This window comes from Gobius niger, assembly GCF_951799975.1.
Source record: "Gobius niger genome assembly, chromosome: 19".
Classification (NCBI taxonomy): Eukaryota; Metazoa; Chordata; class Actinopteri; order Gobiiformes; family Gobiidae; genus Gobius; species Gobius niger.
Window position 1 is genome coordinate 16,142,671 of NC_136870.1, and position 18,285 is coordinate 16,160,955.

An 18,285-nucleotide genomic window follows, 5' to 3' on the forward strand; every position below is an offset into this window, starting at 1 on the left:
TGAAACTAACTAAATAATCTATATGCGATGGGATTACGACATGTAGTTTAGATATTTGCAGAAGAGTTTGAGAGGGAGATGCACGTAACTCCTGTTAAGCTTTAGATTATTGCATGCTCTTCTTCTATCCCATTAACTATGAAAGGTTTGCAGGGAAATTCATGTCCCTCAGCTCCTGGGCTGAATCTCACGTGGCCTCACATAGTAGTGAAACACATTTAGCAAACTGGAAATCAAACTTGCAACACCGACACCGGCACAGAGCCTATACGAAAGCCTGCACGGTGCAATCAAACCCCCTACAGGCCAACGTGCAGCTCATAACCTTCTATTTAAAGACGGGAGTGCTTTATTGATTATGCAAAGCCTGCTTCACTGGCTCGGACCGATCTCTCACTCCTGAACCCAAGTGCCACCCACCGACTCTAATGGCGCCTGCGATGATGTTGACGATACAAGCTCCGCCGAGCACTGCGTCTCCGAAACCTCTTCGCTGCTCGGGGAGGTGCGGCACGTGAAGAAGCTAATGTCATTATGTCAGGTCCTGTTAGGCGTAGCCCCGGTTTAGCCTTCAGCCGTGAGCATTACTGTGGCACCTTTGCAAATCATAAACACCTACCTAAATGATGCATGGACTCGCTGCTGTGTGAATACTAATTATGTTTCTGATAAACGGGTATCTCGGATGTTGTGGGTATTCGCACATGAGTACAATGTGAGCAGAGGCAGCGTGCTTGACAAATGGCTTCATTACACTGTAAGTGAATGGCACCGCGGCCAACGAGAGATTATTGTAATTTATGTTCGTCTGCGCACATCCATTTAGTACAAATCTGATGGATGGACACGACAACAGGTCTTCATTTGTGCTAAACAGAGGGAATGTGAAATATTAATAGTTATTGATGGGGAGTCAGCAGGGTCAACGTTCGCGAGAGTGAAAAACTGGATTTTTTTTCTCTCCAGGCAGAAATGGCAGCAGAGTTGATCTAAATCTATGCAACAAACTGGTATTGTAAATAATAAAGGTAAGAAACAAGGACTTTATAGGATACGTGTCTCAAGGTTGTTCAATTAATCATGCACAAATCACCAGGTAAAACTGAACAATAGCTTTATACAGATGTTGTTGCAGAGGATAGAAATGAAAGCAGACGTATATTGAGAGAAATATGACACAAATCAAGGTTAGATGAAAGCACCAGCTGTGATATACCTTGAGGAGTCAATCTTTTTCACAACTTTTGCGACAAAGTGAAGCTACTACAGTTTGATTGATTCATTGAGAGTAGGGCTGCACGATATTGTTGTACCTTTCAATATGCTAATATGATAAAACACAGTCGATCTCGATGAGTGATGCTGTGATATATTGTGGCTTCTTGCAATACTGATATTGCATCACCTAATATTGTGATAAAATATTTTTTGCAATATATTGTGCAGCATGAGAATATTGATTCAAACTCTCACTAGGCAGCACTTAACACACTGAGTATCAAAAACGGAAAAAAATGTTTTTGCTGTTTTTTTAATTATTATTATTATTAAACTAGACACTCTAATACACCTTATGTGATTTTGGGAGCTCTGTGATGAACAGAAGTGAAATACATTAAGATGAAATCTTGTAAAAAGTCAAGATCTGGACATTTCATATATATTATTGCGTTTCTTTTCTTTTTTTTTTGGTCCGCAGGGGGCGTGGTGTTGCGTAGCGAACAGCTGTAAACCCGACACTTCTCTCTCGCTCTCTGGAGCACATTTGACAAAGCAGAGCGGCTTCACATGTACAGATCGAAACAGTGGAGATTTAAACATGTCTCTGAGTTTTTAAATGGTCAAAATTGATCCATGGACGACTGAGAAACAGCCGGGTTAAGTCTTCAATCCGAGGACCAGGCTGTTTAAATGCACACGTGATCGAGCGATCGATCTACGGCAACACACGGTGTTTCAAAACGTGTCAACAGTGTTGTCCTTGAAAATTGACTTGAAACAAATATATTTAGGCATTTGCCTCTTCCCATAACGTTAGCGCCAGAGGAGAAAGGAGGAGAGAGGTGGAGAGAGGAGTTAATCAGAAAGGAGAGCGTTGCATAAAATACTAATTATCTCAGAATCTAGAAAAAAATATGTGATTTTGATCCATACTAAACTCTGTTTAGTTTAGGATTTCTCCGTTTTTCTCAGGAACTGAGGCACATAGAATTAAACTGTTTTCACCGATGGTGCTACAAATATCATGAAAAATAGTGGATGTTTGACACTCAACAGCGGCACTCAATGTGTTAAAGGTAAGCAGCATGTTGAAATCTTGCAGTAATCCAGTGGGACTACCAGTTTTTTTTAATTAATTTTACCTTTTGGGGTCACATGTACGAGGGGAAAATATTGTTTACTACTGCGCCTGACAGCTATTGCTTCTGCCAGTTTCGGAACAGAATGTAATGTTGAGCTCAGTGACAGCTAATCAGAGCTATATCAGCGGGTGAGAGAAAAACAGCATGATTCCAATGTGCAAAGTTAAAACTGTCAGGTGAGATTTACCCAGCAGTAAGTTTGCACAAACAATTGTATATTATTGGACCATTGCCATGACTGCATGTAAAAGGTTGTTTACATGTGGAGTGTTTTACTCTCTGACAGGTGAGGAGAGCAGCACATGATAATCTTAAACTCAAAGCACCAATGCTAGACGACTGAGGATACAGAATGAACTGTGGCAATTTCAAGCCTATGGGATCAGATCTGTCAAGCTGCTGAAGCCCAAAGAAATGAAATCATCACTTTTTAAGTGATTACCAACAAAATGACTCTCATTAACTTGACTGTGTTATGAATGAACACACTTACAAACTGAACACTGTAATAAGCTTGATTATTCAATTTTATTCTGATGAAAATGTCCCAAATCTAATAATAGGCTTCATGCTGCTTTTAATGATGCAGCTTCAGTCCAGTGGGGCAGCACAATTAGATAAGTATTTATTCACATTAGGCACTGCAACATCATAAAAATCACAGTGCATGGGGCTTTATTGCATATGAAACCGGTTAACTTGTAGCTTATAGATGTAAACATGGGGATTGTTCAATTCATATTTCAATTTCAGTCTTCAATTTTAGTGCCTCTGGACATTGTTTAAAGGAACAGGCCACCGGTTTTATATATTGAGATATGTTCTTCCCTGAGCTTAGACGAGTTGATGTGTACCTGTCTGGTCTTTGTGCGCGCCCGTGGAAGATCGTGGTAGCTTCTAGCTTCACCCCGTTTGGAGCTATAGGAATACATTGGGAGAGGCCAAATGCTAACAACATCAGACAGGTACGCATCAACTCGTCTGAGCTCAGCCAAGAACATATCTCAGTATGTAAAAATGGTGGCCTGTTCCTTTAAAAGGTGCACAAGGAATATTTATTATAGAACCTAAATCAGAAATCACTATTGCAAAACTGCAGAACAACAAGACTTGCATCCATGCATTCCAGCAGAGGTGGATAGAGTCGCTAAAATGTTAAAGTGAGAGTAACTTTGCGTTGAATTTATTGACGAAGTATAAAGTATAGTGACCAAAATAATTACTCAAGAAAGAACTGAGTACTAGTCGCCTCTGCATTCCAGTGTCCATCTTGCATTCGCTGAACTCTGCCTTAACAAGCTCGGCGATAACATCCTCTGCTCTGGCTCATGGTGAAAAAGGGGAAATGACAGGCCGGTCCAGCTGCTGTCAGTGGCTCGAGCTGTTGTCAGGCTCCACTGAGAAGCTCTGGGATTCATTAGTCACAGGTCCCACCCATCAATCACACAGTAACTATTTGTTGTTGCGGACTATAACGGGGCACAACACAACACACAAAATGGAAATCCAGCTCACGGTGAAGTCATTAAGAGCAGCCAGAGCACCATTCACTCTGGTCCATTTTCAAAGCTGATGGAGTGACAGTAATTATTTGTGGCACTGATTTGTAATTCGTTCGAACAACAACATAATTGTGTCGCTTGCAGAATAGAACAAAAAAAAAGGCTATTTCCCATTGAAAAGGAATGGAGACTATTTTTTGCAGCTCACAACGGGTTTTTCTCACTGTTAAACCTTCATTCATAATCTCCACTACTGCTGCTAACTTTACACAGACACTTTTAGTAAGAAAACTAGACAGTACTTTCCTTTGCCGCATAGTGCCCACACCTATCTACCTTTTTTTTGGAGAAGACGCTGCAGTCTTGATCTGGGACAAGTCTAATTGACTGATGGGCAGCTTTACCCACAGTTAAAGCGCATAAGACACATTAACACAATTATATTTAAAATGACTATACAAAGTTTCTCCCTACATGTTCCAGCCATGTCCTAATGTGTAGAATGAGCCCAGACCTTTTCATCACAACTGCCTCTAAAATCCTGCTCAATCACTCAAAAAGCTGTTACTTCAGGTCCGAAGTGCCGTCATGCACAAGCTTAATATAGAACCTGCAGTTACATGCATGACCTGAGGTAGCAGTAGTGAGTATAAAAATGAACACTTTAAGATTTTGCTAAATATTGTACCCAGCTTTCTTTAGTTTGACCACGGTTTGTAATGTTTATAGTTTCACTTCCTTATTGGACACTGACAGGAAGTGACATAGGTAGAGGCAAACCATTTTGAACTGTTGCCGTGCCAACCATGTCATGCCAAAGGGAAATGAGTATGGAATTTTACCCCGTCGCTTCCTGTCTGTAGCTTAAAAATAAAAACACATTTTATTCCCAACATTTCTTTATGAACCTCTTAACCCCCACCTTTACAGAGCACAGAATGTGTAATGCCTCATTTGAAAGCTAAGACCTACAAAACTCATCTAAGCCTCTTCCTTTTTTTTATGTTTTCTCCTCTTTTTGGTTGTGTTTTCATCACGTTTTTGTTTATTTTTTGACTGGTTTGGTCACATTTTTTTGTGGCTCGATCACAGTTACATTACACGCACACACACACAAAAAACTGCGCCAAAAAAACATTGAGAATGTGACAAAAACGTGGAAAAAATATGGCAAGAAACAAAAAAGCAATGAAAACGTGATAAAAAAGGCACACAAAAAATGACTAAAACATGATAATAAAAACAAGGATCAAGCTTAGATGAGTTTTGTGGGGGTTAAAGGGTTAAGATTTTCTGCTTCACTGAAATAAAACGATAATTATTACTTACAATAGTTCACCGTCTAAATGAGTCATGAACCCTTAAGCCTGTCATATGCACTTTAAAAGGCTGAACCCTAACTTTGCCTTATCCCGTTTTTGCTCTAGTCGTTTCTTTGTATTTGCTCTGAGACGTGGCGAGTAGAAAACCTAACCTGTGTAAAGATTGCATTAGTGATCACGCTGTACACAACTTTAACCACTCACTGTCAAAAGTGTTCACAAATGCTATGAATGAGTGAGTGAGTTGTAGGAGTGACGCAGCTGGAAGAGGATTAGGCCTCCCTGTTTCTGCCGATTTCATTCAGTTTACATAGCATTACGGTGGATTAACGCGGCGAGCGACTGTTTTGGAGATAAATTTAACTTTGAGTCTGAACCTCGCTTGACCTATATACCTTTAACTGGAGCAATGCAGCCATATCAAGCTGATGGAGAAGCTTTATAGGAGCCGCTGGGCGTGTGTGTTTTAGTTAGGGCTAGAGTTATAAGGCCAATAGGACACTTCGGCGGACACGAATGACCCTGATGGGGAAGTTAACTATAGTGAGGAGGGACCGATTCGAGAGCAGAGCTTATGTGGGATAGGGATTGTGTACGGGACGGTTTTAATGAGGTGATTATGACAAATTATCCATTAATTAAAGTATGTGTTCTCATTGTGCCACTGTTGGCTCCTCTTCAACTTACTCCAGTTCCTCCTACAAGCCAAGTGTTGCAAATATGTGCTTTCCCCCACTATTTCTGTCATATTTCCGGTTATATTTTTGCAACGACCCCTGAAATTGCTGGAATAAATGTAACTGACTAACCCAGCATCTGATTAAGGTACAGTTTATTTTGCTTTTATAACAGCCCTTCCAAAATCCAATCCTGTAACGTTTTGCTGGGGTTTATCTGTGGTTGGGACTGGTATGGTGGGACAGTCCCCTTCAGTGTTAATTTCGTCGACTAAAATATTTAGTCTTAATTTTAGTCAAAGTGATGTTTTTTCCGACTAAAATTGGACTAAAACTAAATTAAAAGTTTCTCATGAGACTAAAACTATGACTGAAATGTCCAGATATTTGAGTCGACTAAAATAAGACTAAATAAAAATGAAAAGGAGAGACTAAAATCATCCAAACTTCTATTGACCGTCTGAAAGAGCCTCATATCATTTAAATTCTCTGCCAAAGGAGCAGCTCTGAGCTTTGTTCATGTGGAGCAGCTCCATGAAGCAGAGGAACAAGATTAAATATGATTATGATGAATATTATAAATGCAAAGTCGACTAAATTAGTCTTAAATTTAGTCGACTAAATTTACTTGCAATTTTAGTCGACTAAAACTAGACTAAAATTGAAAAGTTTTTCTTGACTAAATCTCGTCTAAAATAAAATATGTTGTCAGAATTAACACTGGTCCCCTTGCATGAAATCAGAGCCATGCAATTATTATGAGTCCCCAAATGGGAGGATATTTAAGGTCGCGTTCACCTGGTGCCTACTCGCCTCAAAAACAAAATGGGGTTGGCTGCAAGGTCGTGATAGAAATATGACCACATTACCTTCTGTGCCCAATGGTCGGCAAAGTGTGGGAGTCTAACTATGACTAATTGCACCTTCTGCTCCTGATCTTCTAATACAGGTTACAGCTCATTATTGAAGAGACACGCCTGAGTGAGCTTAGAATAAACAAGCATTACATAATCATCTTGCAGTCATATAGTTTTTCCAAATAATTGGTTTTATCGTTTGAAACACATTAAGCTTCTAGTCTCGCTCACCTCCGGCTACACTTTCAGTCACTTTTTAGGAGCTGATAAATGCTGCTTAGGGATTTCTTGCAGCTCTGCCAAGACTACTCGGGTGGGCATTAGCAGAGGTAATACTTTTCCTATTGATCACTACCTCCTGCCTGCACTCAGACAGGGGTGAGAGGGGTACAAGGCATGAAAACCTCCCTGTGCCAGCTTCATCTGTTTCCAATGTGTGTCAGCCAAAGAAAACAAGGCACTGTTGAACAATTATGGGAAAAGACACATTACACACAATAAAAAAAATACACTCTGAAGAACTAAATGATCTGCAAGGTTAAAATATCACATGCAATTTGAGAGCATTTCTGTAGATCTGAAATTGCAGGTTTTATACATAACAGAACTCCATGGAGACATTTAACACCCAGGGTTTCCAGGACATACAGTAATTAGGCAAACCACGAGCCTCAAGCAGCACAAGCATTTCAAAAACAAAAGTTCAAAGCCATCTTCTATAATTGTACATTTCACATAGTAAAGAACATTTGACAATAAGCTTTATATCTACTCTCACTCGCTGCACAATACATGTCTCACTTTGGAGCCATGATTATATTTACCGAAATGATTTCAGGCTCTGCTAATTGTAGCAGCTCAAACTGCGATTTCAATCTGATTGAGAGAAGACACTGTCTGGCTAGACGGGAGCAAGGGAAGTTGTAAATCAATGAGTTTACTATATGACCACATGCAAAATAGAAGGAGGCTAAAACAGTCAAAGGTAATGGCCATGTTGCAACATAAACATCTTCACCATGAAATGGGTTGAAACAAAAAGATGCAAAAGTGTTAAGTAGAAAAAATACTAGAGACCATAAACCAAACTAATAACATCTATCTACTGATTCATCAACTCATTTCAATGCCAATGCATGTCCCAGAAAGAGTGAACTTTAGGCAGGGCACCCAGAGACAGTGGGCTTTAAAGCAGTACTAAGTTACTCCTGCCCCTAGAGGCCATAAGCGCCACTGCAGGTGTCGTAGCATGTTGCGTTTTTTAACTTGTTAAATGTCCGTGAGAGTAAATACTACGCTGACAGAAAAGACAAAGGGATATTGTAACAAAAAAATTCACTGAAACTTGGCTGTAAATACTGTTTAAGCGGTGCTAGCCCGCAGCTAGCTTTGCCTGTTAGCCTGTTAGCTTCTTCTTCGTGATTTCATTAGTGTGTATTGCGCCTCGGACCTGGTGCAGGGAAAGCTGCAATTGTGGTTTTCTGGCCAGAGACACCAGGGGGAGATGAAAGACCTCCACAATCATCCCATTAACACTTGTATTATCCCCAGAGAAACTACGAGAAGGATTTATTAAGGTAAACACGTTACTTAGTGCTGCTTTAAGACCCAGGCCTGTATAAGATACTGACAATGTGACAACCAGTCACTCTCGCATACATTCACCACAGGCAATTTATAGAAACCAGTTTGCCACCTAATGAATAAAAGATCAACATCCCAAGATAGACACAGGAAGATTGTTCATAACAAAACAAGACAGTATAAGGGCTGTATACTGTGTTTTTTATGTGTTTAAGTGCTTGGTTGAATCATAAATAACATAAAATAATGAAAGATCATCCTCGACTTTTAGCCATAACCTATTATTATGTTATACAGTACACCTTCCTGTAACTTATTTCTGTACATTTTTATGTTATGCAATCGCCACAAAGGATTGCAACCACTTGATCCAAATTGCTGAAGGCACAGTGTTGACATTGGCCATGGACGTTCATTTACAGTTAAAGGGTGGGGTTGACAAACAAAGGTAAAACAATATTGGGCTACAACTCCTGACATAAAAGAGGCTGACATTTGTTTCATCAGAAATCTATGGATGATTCATAGTTTTTCCAAGAAATATCCAAAAAGATATTTCTCACATTGGTGATAATAATAATCATAGCCAGTTCATTAGTCTTGCTGTAGGGCTTTCCACGCGGTGAAAGTTTTATAATTGCAGATGATTTACATTTTGCATGTTGAACCTTATCATTGGTTTCATCTTTTTGTTTTTTTTAAATACTACAGTGAAAAAAATGCAAAGTTAACTTGTGATAACATGCTGAACGTTGCACCAGTTTTTGCTCCATGTTGATAGGTCCAGTAAGTGCAGACATATTAACCATAAACATAACTTACACATATATTGTGCTTTCGAAGCCCTGGTCACCATAAAGTAACTTGTAATGTGATGTACAGCTGTCCAAGCTATCTGGACCTACTGTATAGCCTTGTATTACTCGCTTACTATCTCATGCAGTCAGGATTTAGCCTGGATTAATCACTTACTCTCTCAGCCCTGGTGTGTCATCATCTTTCAGGGAAACTCATTCTGGACTCGACAAACTCCCAGATTAAGAAGCCATCAAAACCTCATGAGTCAGTCCTGTTCCTACAGTCTGCTATTGACGTTCACTGTGAATGATTCAAACTTCCATACTTTGTTTTTCGATCCAAACAACAATCCACCACCACCTTACAGTTTTCTCAACCAACCCAGCCCACAATTGACTCAACTACGACCCCGCACAGTGTACATGTGTTATACCACAGTAAGGATGTCACTGTTGACTTAAATGCACCATAGAAATTCAGATGCTAAATATAGAGCCAGAAATGTTAAACTTTCTCATCTAATGCCTATCGACTGAATGAGCTGACACAGTGATTATTTGTGACAGGCCTTTTGCCCTCATCTGCTCAGAGATTAGGGTATTACAGTGCAGCCTAGAACAATTATGCATAGACCAGCGTACAGTATTTCAACACACAGTTTCTGCCATTTTGACATATAAACACAAAATCCATACTATTGCAACGTTTCCCAATGCATTTAATGAAAAACTGCACAAAACTAAAAGCCTATCCCTTCTGCATCATGAACTCTATTCTGTGACTTTTTTGCCATCTCCATGATAAAGGCTGTCCAGGGTTGAATGCTGGAGAGTAGAGGCTCCCTGGATGAACCCGGGTACCTCTATCAGCTCAGCATGTTCCTCCCTGCTGGCTTCAATCAATCACTCAGCTGATAGCCCTCTGCAAACGTGACCTACAGTGACAGCTCCCGCTCTGTGCGTATTTACGTACCAGCTGAGCGGCAGAAACAGCACGCACCATTAAAAAAAAAATACTGAATGATGGCGGGCAAAAAAACCATTGAACAGATAAAAGTAGGCTAAACACACACATTATGAGGAGACAATGGTTGCCCCTTACCTGCCCACTGTTTGGTTGGCGAGCTGTCTCATTCGATTGAACTGCTTCTTCATCTTGTGTTTTTCTGCTTTACCACCGAGAGGTACAGGCGCTCCACATTATCTCATTGATGGTGTGAAGTCAGATCTCCGCAGCGGTGTGTGTCGGGCGGAGCGGGGGCACACTTCAGGTGGCCGCTCCGTGCATCTCGACCGGGATTGGACGCGGTTAATTTCCCCACATTCTGTCGCCGAGCCCCGGGTCTCCGTCACCGCACCGCTCCGCTGCTACAACAGATGCTGCTGCTGCTGGACCAGTCCTTTCCCTCGCCCTGCGCTGACAGCGCTCTGCTGGCGACACGAAGATCTGCCCCGGTGCACTCTGGGAAATGGAGTTCTGAGGTGCGCGTGAATTACAAAAACAATGAAATCAGGTTTGTTGTTTTTGTCTTCGCATTGTTTACAGAATTTCAAATGTATAGGTTTAATAATAATCTAAAGCACAAACAAAGTGGGTATGAACTTGTCCAATCTAAATGGGTTAGTCAGTTTTAAAATCATATTTGAAACCCTTTAAAGAAACACGCTTTTTTACATACTGAGGTAGCCTATGTTCTTACCTGAGTTTAGACGAGTTGATACCTGTCTGGTCTGTGTGCGTGCGCTCAGTCACGCCAAAAGACCAAAGATGTTGTTAGCATTTGGCCTCTCCCAATGTATTCCTATGGCTCCAAACGGGGTGAAGTTGGAAGCGACCAAGCTCTTCCATGGGCACGCACAATGACCAGACATATCAACTTGTCTAAGCTCAGGTAAGAACATATCACAGTATGGAAGAACTGTGTGTCCTCAGTCACGCAAAAAGACCAAAGATGTTGTTAGCATTTGGCCTCTTGCAGCATATTCCTATATAGCTCCAAAAGGGGTGAAGTTAGAAGCGACCACGCTCTTCCAGACAGGTACGCATCAACTCATCTAAGCTCAGGTAAGAACATATCTCAGTATGGAAAAATGGTGGCCTGTTCCTTTGATTTTAAATATCTATCTACTCTATCAATCAAATTCATCCATATAACCTAAACAGTTAAAACTACTGTGGAATTTAAAATAGCTATAAAGGTGAGGGAATGTGCCTCCATTACCAATGAAACTGCATTCTTCTTCTTCTTCTTCTTCTTCTTCTTCTTCTTCTTCTTCTTCTTCTTCTTCTTCTTCTTCTTCTTCTTCTTCTTCTTCTTCTTCTTCTTCTTCTTCTTCTTCTTCTTCTTCTTCTTCTTCTTCTTCTTCTTCTTCTTCTTCTTCTTCTTCTGTGTGTTCACATTTTTAGCTGGACCCATAAGGACATTATTGTTTGGGTCTATTAAATGCAATCGGTAGTACCTATTCATAGGCACATAGCATCACCTTGTGGCTGCAAGACGTAAAGCAAAAAGTTTTCTGTCAGCTATAATTTATGAAGGTTTACCCATACTATGTTTCCCCTAAATTCTTGTAAGTAAAATTAATGTACAAGATTTTGTCATTAAAGTCTCTATTCACAGCACAGCGTTTTATGAAACTGTTTGCGTCAATCCATGGTTATAATAACTAGTGGTCGGTTAGGCGCCGATTTATGTTCTTCCCAGTCAAAGACTGGACAGGGTAATGCACGATCTCACAAAACTCGTGATAATGAGTCGTCGCTCTTCCTATGGAGGAGTGACGTCATGTTTCATCGCGGCACTTATGCTTCAAGCACAAATCACTTTTCTTACAAAAATGGGTTAACAATGGCATAATTTATACATCAATTGACTAACAAAAGCGGTGTAACGTATTCTTACGATGAATTCTTGCATATGCATCATTTCCTAGTGGTGCCAATGGAATCAATTGTTTTTGACGCTATTCCGTCGGGTGTCAAAATACTGATGTCAACTTATGTTCACAATCCTACAGTAGATTCATCCCAAGAGTTATATATTGGTAATTCTGACCCCTTCTTAAGTGTCAAAACAAATCATAAGAGACTCCATAAGAAAACTAACATCTGTATCCTATTGTGTGGGACAATTTATTTAATGATATTGAATGGAACTCTGTGTGGCTTTTACCTAAAAAATCTTTTGTTACCCATAAGAATGTATGGTAAAGATTTTGCATAGATGCTACCCTGTGTAATATCCAAATATCGTTTAAATGTTGACCCTCTTTGCTCATTTTGTCATGGTGCTGTAGAATCAATAAGTCATGTGTTCTGGGAATGTTCTTACACACAGGGCACGCACAAACACCAGACAGATACGCATCAACTCGTCTAAGCTCAGGTAAGAACATATCTCAGTATGGAAAAATGGTGGCCTGTTTCTTTAAGTACCCCCGCTATAAACATTCGACATTGTACAAGTATTTGGAGAGACATCAATCTGTTTGTGAATAGATAATTTACAATAGATATACAACTCAACCTTAAAGATATTTTGTTTGATATATATTTTATTATTAGATTATATTATTATATGTATTAAAGATGTTAGGTTTCTATTTCTCTTGGAGTGCTGGTTTGACGCTGTGGCGGCAACTCCTCTTGTCGCCAACAGGGGGTGCTGTGGAGTATCCGGACCGAAACAACAGAAGAAGCTTGCCCACTGAAGTTTCTCTAGTTGAATGACATTTAGCAAAGTTTACGCTTAGTGTCTCATTTTCACAACACCTGACCTTTTCTTTTGGGACAGATCCGCGCTGTTCCTGTCTGACTTGCACCGCTGTCACTGTGAAAAATGCGGGACCGAACAAAAGAATTGGGAAATGTGAGTTTCCAAGACAGCGGCTAGCTTTGACTGTAGCATGCTAACCTGCTAACTCCGATAAGTTGTGATTGACCGGCGAGATAGTCTTTGTTAAATGTAGATCTCTTGCTAAAATATACAATGTCGTTTAGAGAAAGTGCATTATTAAGTGTGAGCTCGCCTCTCTTCTGTAAAAGTGTTGCCGCATTGACTTCCGTTGTGGCTTGTCCAGGGGTTGAGGCAGGGCAGAGGCTGGTGCATCAGTGGCACATGGACATTTATGAGGAATATGTGTATTCAACTGTCTTTAATGGTCCTTTCTGTCTCTGTCTCCACCTGTAACGATGACCACAGAAGGCTGAGTCCTCGGATGAAGATGAGGAGGGCCGAGCGCTCATGATCAAACCTGGACCCTCTGGAGCCAAAGAGGACAAGGAGAGTGAAGCCTACTTCAAAAAGGTGCGTTGACTAGTTGATTCCCTGAGTTATTCTTTCACCATAATATTAAATGTGCAGGACGTTTAATGTTGTGTATGGGGGGATTTCTGGAATTGCACAAAATGAAGTGAAACTAAAAGGAGAAACGCATTCATATACACTTGCATTTGTGTGCTGACTGGAGAAGTTGAGAGAAAAAACAAATTTGAAGTCATGGATTTAAGTATTTTTAATAAGGTGTGGGTCAAGGGAAAACTTTGAAGGAGGAAATCCCTATATTCCCAACCTGTGCGTGTTTTATTTTGATGTTAGATACTATATAAATAGATTTCGCCTTATAGCAGTGTTTCAGGTATGTGTTGAGATGAGGAACTGAAATGTAACACCATTTTTTTTTTTGTCCCAAGGCTCAAGAAATTCATGAAGGCCTTCAGAGTCTGAAGAGAATGGTTTCTGACCTTGAGAACAAGCAGAAGACAGTCCTGGGTGTGGCTCTACCAGAGGAGAGTAAGTGTCTTTCGCATTACTTCCCAATATTAGTAACATGAACGAAATTTAAACACAGCTTTTACTTTATCTTAGGTATGAAGAAAGAGCTTCAGACTCTGAGAGATGAGATCAAAACAAAGGCGGGACAAATACAGAAAAAACTTAAGAGTATGTGCTCATTTTATCACGATACTAATTACGTTTAATATGTCTGTGGTTGTTACTGATAAATTGTGCATTGACTCCAAAGGCATTGAACCTAAAAAAGGAGATGATGATGATGGGAAATACATACCTATAAACATCCGAATGCAGCGAACACAGGTGGCTATAATGTTTTTCTTTGCATGCTTTAGACGAGTATATATTATTTATGTGTGTAAATGTTCTATGCTCTTTCTTTTAGCATGGCATTTTATCCAAGGAGTTTGTTGAGTTGATGGGCCACTGTAACACAATCCAAGCCCATTACAGGGATCGTAATGTGGAGAGGATACAGAGGCAACTCAAAATCAGTGAGTATATATCTGTCTGCGTATAAGCTAGGGCTGCAACTAACGATTATTTCGGTAATCGATTAATCTACCGATTATTTTTACGATTAATCGATTAATCGCTTGGCTGTGAAAGATGCATGGAAATTGTATTTTTTCAATTTTTTTATCACATAAAGCTAAAGTGACAGCACTTGAGGACATGTTGATGGAGCAAACTTAAAGTAAACGTTTGTGGGAGGCTCTTTGTGCTAATTCTGCTTTCTGATTGGATGAGACAAAGACAGATATTTATGACATTTACGATGTACAAAACACTACAGACCCCAACTTTAAAAACAAAGTAGGTTTTCATCCACATTACATAATTGTCATGTCTTTTTTGCTCTACTTTAGTCTGTGTTTACTAGAAAACGATTAATCGATTACTGAAATAGTTCACAACTATTTTAGTAATCGATTAGTTGTCGATTAATCGTTTAGTTGTTTCAGCCCTAGTATAAGCTATAGGTGTAAATGTAGGAAATCTGCCTACTTCTTAGAGAGTCGTTCTTGGGTTACTTAGTATTTCTATTAATCGATTCTTGATATTTTGCAGCTGGGAACAATGTCACAGACGAAGAGCTTGATGCCATGCTGGAAAAAGGACAAACTGATGTTTTCACACAAAATGTGGGTAACAGTGACTTTTCATACCTTTAAGTTTAAACAATGAGCCTCCACTGTCACATTCACAGTAGCACAAAAGGCTAAATGTAAACTTGTAATCATAGAGTATTTTCGCTCAAATTGGACATTGAGTTGGGTAAGAAAGAAAGTAAAAGGTGAAAGTCCGGGTTCAAGATAACCGATTGCAATCCAGTCAAATCGAAACAGCTGCAGTTATCTTGTGCAAACACCAAATTATAATATTATATCTCCAACCGTTCAGTTTTATTGTGTGTATAAAACCTGCTCACCATGTAGTTAAACATGTTCTGGTTCTTGTATAAGTTCAGGAAATGTGCTAAACGTGCACTGTGAACTAAATCTTTATTTTAAACCTAAATGGTAAATGGTTTCAACTTATATAGAGCTTTTCCACCTATATTAGGCACTCAAAGCGCTTTATTGCAAGGAACCACTCACCCATTCACACTTTCATTCATACACCTGTGCACACAAACACTGGAGGCAAGGTGGGTGAAGTGTCTTGCCCAAGGACACAATGACAGTGTGCACCTTCAGGAGGCGGGATTCTAACCCCTGCAGATCTAATCGCTTTGCCAAAATTGGACAAAGCCTGTGACAATCAGTGGTAGATCAAATTGCTTTAAATGATGGTTGTTGTTAATGTTGATGAAAAGTTAAATGTGATTATTGGCTCAACTTGGCGAATGTGTATTAATAAGTTGCATTTATACCAATTTATTTTCTATATTCCATGTCCCTGCAGATATTGAGTGATGCTCAAGCGACGAAGCAGGCTCTAAATGAGATCGAATCCCGACATGACGAGATCCTGAAACTGGAGAAGAGCATACGTGACCTGCACGACATGTTTCAGTACCTCGCCATGGAGGTGGAGGCCCAGGTGACAAAATCATCTTATGTGTTTAAATATGGTTTTGTTTTTCTAGTTGCTCTAATTTGAGACTCTTTCCCAAAGGGAGAAATGGTCGACAGGATTGAATCAAACATCAAACAATCTTCCAACTATGTAGAAAAGGCAAAAATAAACACGGAAAAGGCTGTTACGTACCAGTCAAAAGCACGCAAGGTACAGTATATATTCCACCTAGGGCTGCACAATATGAGAAAAAGTTGCAATGTTAAAGGGGCTAGATGCAAGTTGGCCATTTTATACTCACTACTGCCACCTCAGGTCATACATGTAACTGCAGCTTCTATATTAAGCTTGTGCATGACGACAAGGCAGTTGTGGTGAATAGATCTGGGCTCATGCTACACATTAGGACATTGCTGGAACATGTAGGGGGAGGAAAATACATAATTTTAACATTGTTCAACTCCTTATAGTCCCTTTAAAACAAGACAAAAACCCAACTGACCCAAAATCAGAAGAACATAGAGATTTTTAAGTGTATTGTGCAGCTCTAATTCTACTGATAAGTTGCACCGTTTTTGTCCATGTTTTGACTTCTCTTTTTTTTTTCTACTATTTTTTTGCAGAAGAAAATATGGATTGCAATTTGCCTGGCCATCTTGATTCTCATCGTAGTCATCGCGTTGCTTTCTCTTTTTGGCTAAGAACCCCGTGGGTCTGCACAAGCACCTATAGACTCAAAAAGATCCTTTATATTTGAGCCGACAGGGTGTACCTACAGGTGAATTTACAGTCATCCTTTGGCATAGTTCATATACACTTTCCTACTCTAACCATTGTGTCACTTGAGTAAGACTTTTTTTTTTAAAGATGTGGTGTGTTACCCTGCTCCTCGTCACCAAAAAACACAAAACAATCCGCCTGTTCTTTTCAAACGTAAGCTGCTGGTTAGTTTCACCCTAACAGGATTCACAACACCTGGATATAAACTGTTACAGTGGTGCACCCTCTCCCTCTTTTTTTATAAATGGATTTTAATGGCCTTATTACGGGCAGACTGCAGTATTGAACACTGGCGCTGAACATACTGTACTCAGGAAATGTGTGTTGACTTGTTTTTTAAATTAATTGGAAATGTAAACAATTTTATAAAATGATTTTAGCTATAGGGAGACTAATATAATTGTACATAACCTCACTGTTGAGACAAACTTTTATGGATATTGTTAAAGACTTGAAAGGTGTTATAAAATGTCTATCTGTAACAAGTGTAAATACGTTTTGCTAATTAACAATCGCCTTCTGCTTTTTCTTGTATAAAGGTTTCCGAGTGTCTTCCTCTGCCACTTTTATCTGTCCAACTTAATTGTATTTACCATTGGAAATATTTGAGCTGCTGTGGAAAAGGCGGCAACACAAAACTTTATACCTGTGCCTTCTTCCTGATCTTAAAACTGTGCACTAAAGGGATGGAGTGAGTTTTCAGCACAAGTCTATTCACAGCAATAGTCATACCGAGAGTTTTTACTTTGCAGTTTTCACATTCACCATGTTGCAACTTTTTGAACCACTCTTCATAGATCTTATTTTTGTCTGATGGATTCTCTGAGCAAAGAGGCACCTGTTTGACGGCAGTAGCTAAACGCTTTATGAAGCTGGTCATGAGAACAATGGGTGAATGAACAAATCATTAAGCTTCCATGTAGTTATAGTATCATCTTGGAAATACTCTTAACATTGTGTTAAAAATAAATTCCACCCTGTTATATTACCTCAGTCTCTTGTTTGTTATTGTAAGCCTGAAGTATCAAATTATTGCCCCTCCCCTTTATCCTATTGTACATTACACTAAATTGTGTATTTTGAACATCTGATACTGGTGTTTAGTAGGACTTATTTTCTGAAAATATTTAGCCATATCAAGCAAGGACGCGCATGTGTGTGCATTGTTATTTAGCTTACTCAACTTCTTATCCTCGCTAACTTCTACCATTGCACTGAAAGCACCTCTGTGCTTCCTTCAAACGAGTTTGTGGGAAGTGAAGCGATGTCAGGGGTCTCCAAGTAAAGTTCTCTGGGGGCCAAAATAAACATGGGGAGTGTATTGCCGGGGTCCATAAACAAAAGCTCCTAAATAAAAATATGTTTTGATTGGGAAAATACTATTGAGGAAACTTTTTCAATGATAAATAATGAACCTGATCTTTCATTATGTCAGTGCCCTCTGCTGGGCACGTGTGGAATTCTTTCCTTTTGGCTGGAGTGAGCATTCTGGAAAAAAAATCATAACTCCGCAAAGGAATGGTCTAGACTTACTTCTTTGACATTCTCTGGAATTTATGCCCTACAAGTCGGATTTAATCGTATC

At 39.6% G+C, this 18,285-nt stretch overlaps 2 protein-coding genes across 5 annotated transcripts in view; one reads left to right on the top strand and one right to left on the bottom strand.

Moving 5' to 3' along the window:
- The window catches only part of LOC306978475 (rho GTPase-activating protein 44-like), an 84,163-nt gene extending 73,637 nt beyond the window's left edge, over positions 1-10,526 (bottom strand). The window contains exon 1 of one of the 4 annotated variants that reach the window (XM_079577011.1): positions 10,205-10,526. In XM_079577011.1, the coding sequence (XP_079433137.1) occupies positions 10,205-10,257 (53 nt within the window). In that variant the 5' untranslated portion in view covers positions 10,258-10,526. The remainder of the gene's footprint in view (positions 1-10,204) is intronic. The other 3 variants (XM_079577010.1, XM_079577013.1, XM_079577012.1) reach the window with 3 other exon arrangements.
- Positions 10,473-17,733, top strand: stx4 (syntaxin 4). Its single transcript, XM_079577020.1, has 11 exons — positions 10,473-10,584; positions 12,762-12,971; positions 13,305-13,409; positions 13,796-13,895; positions 13,971-14,045; positions 14,128-14,201; positions 14,284-14,392; positions 14,970-15,043; positions 15,807-15,944; positions 16,020-16,130; positions 16,544-17,733. The coding sequence occupies exons 2-11, from the start codon at positions 12,942-12,944 to the stop codon at positions 16,619-16,621; spliced, it is 894 nt and encodes a 297-aa protein (XP_079433146.1). The 5' UTR covers positions 10,473-10,584; positions 12,762-12,941; the 3' UTR covers positions 16,622-17,733.
- Positions 17,734-18,285: the final 552 nt, after the last annotated feature.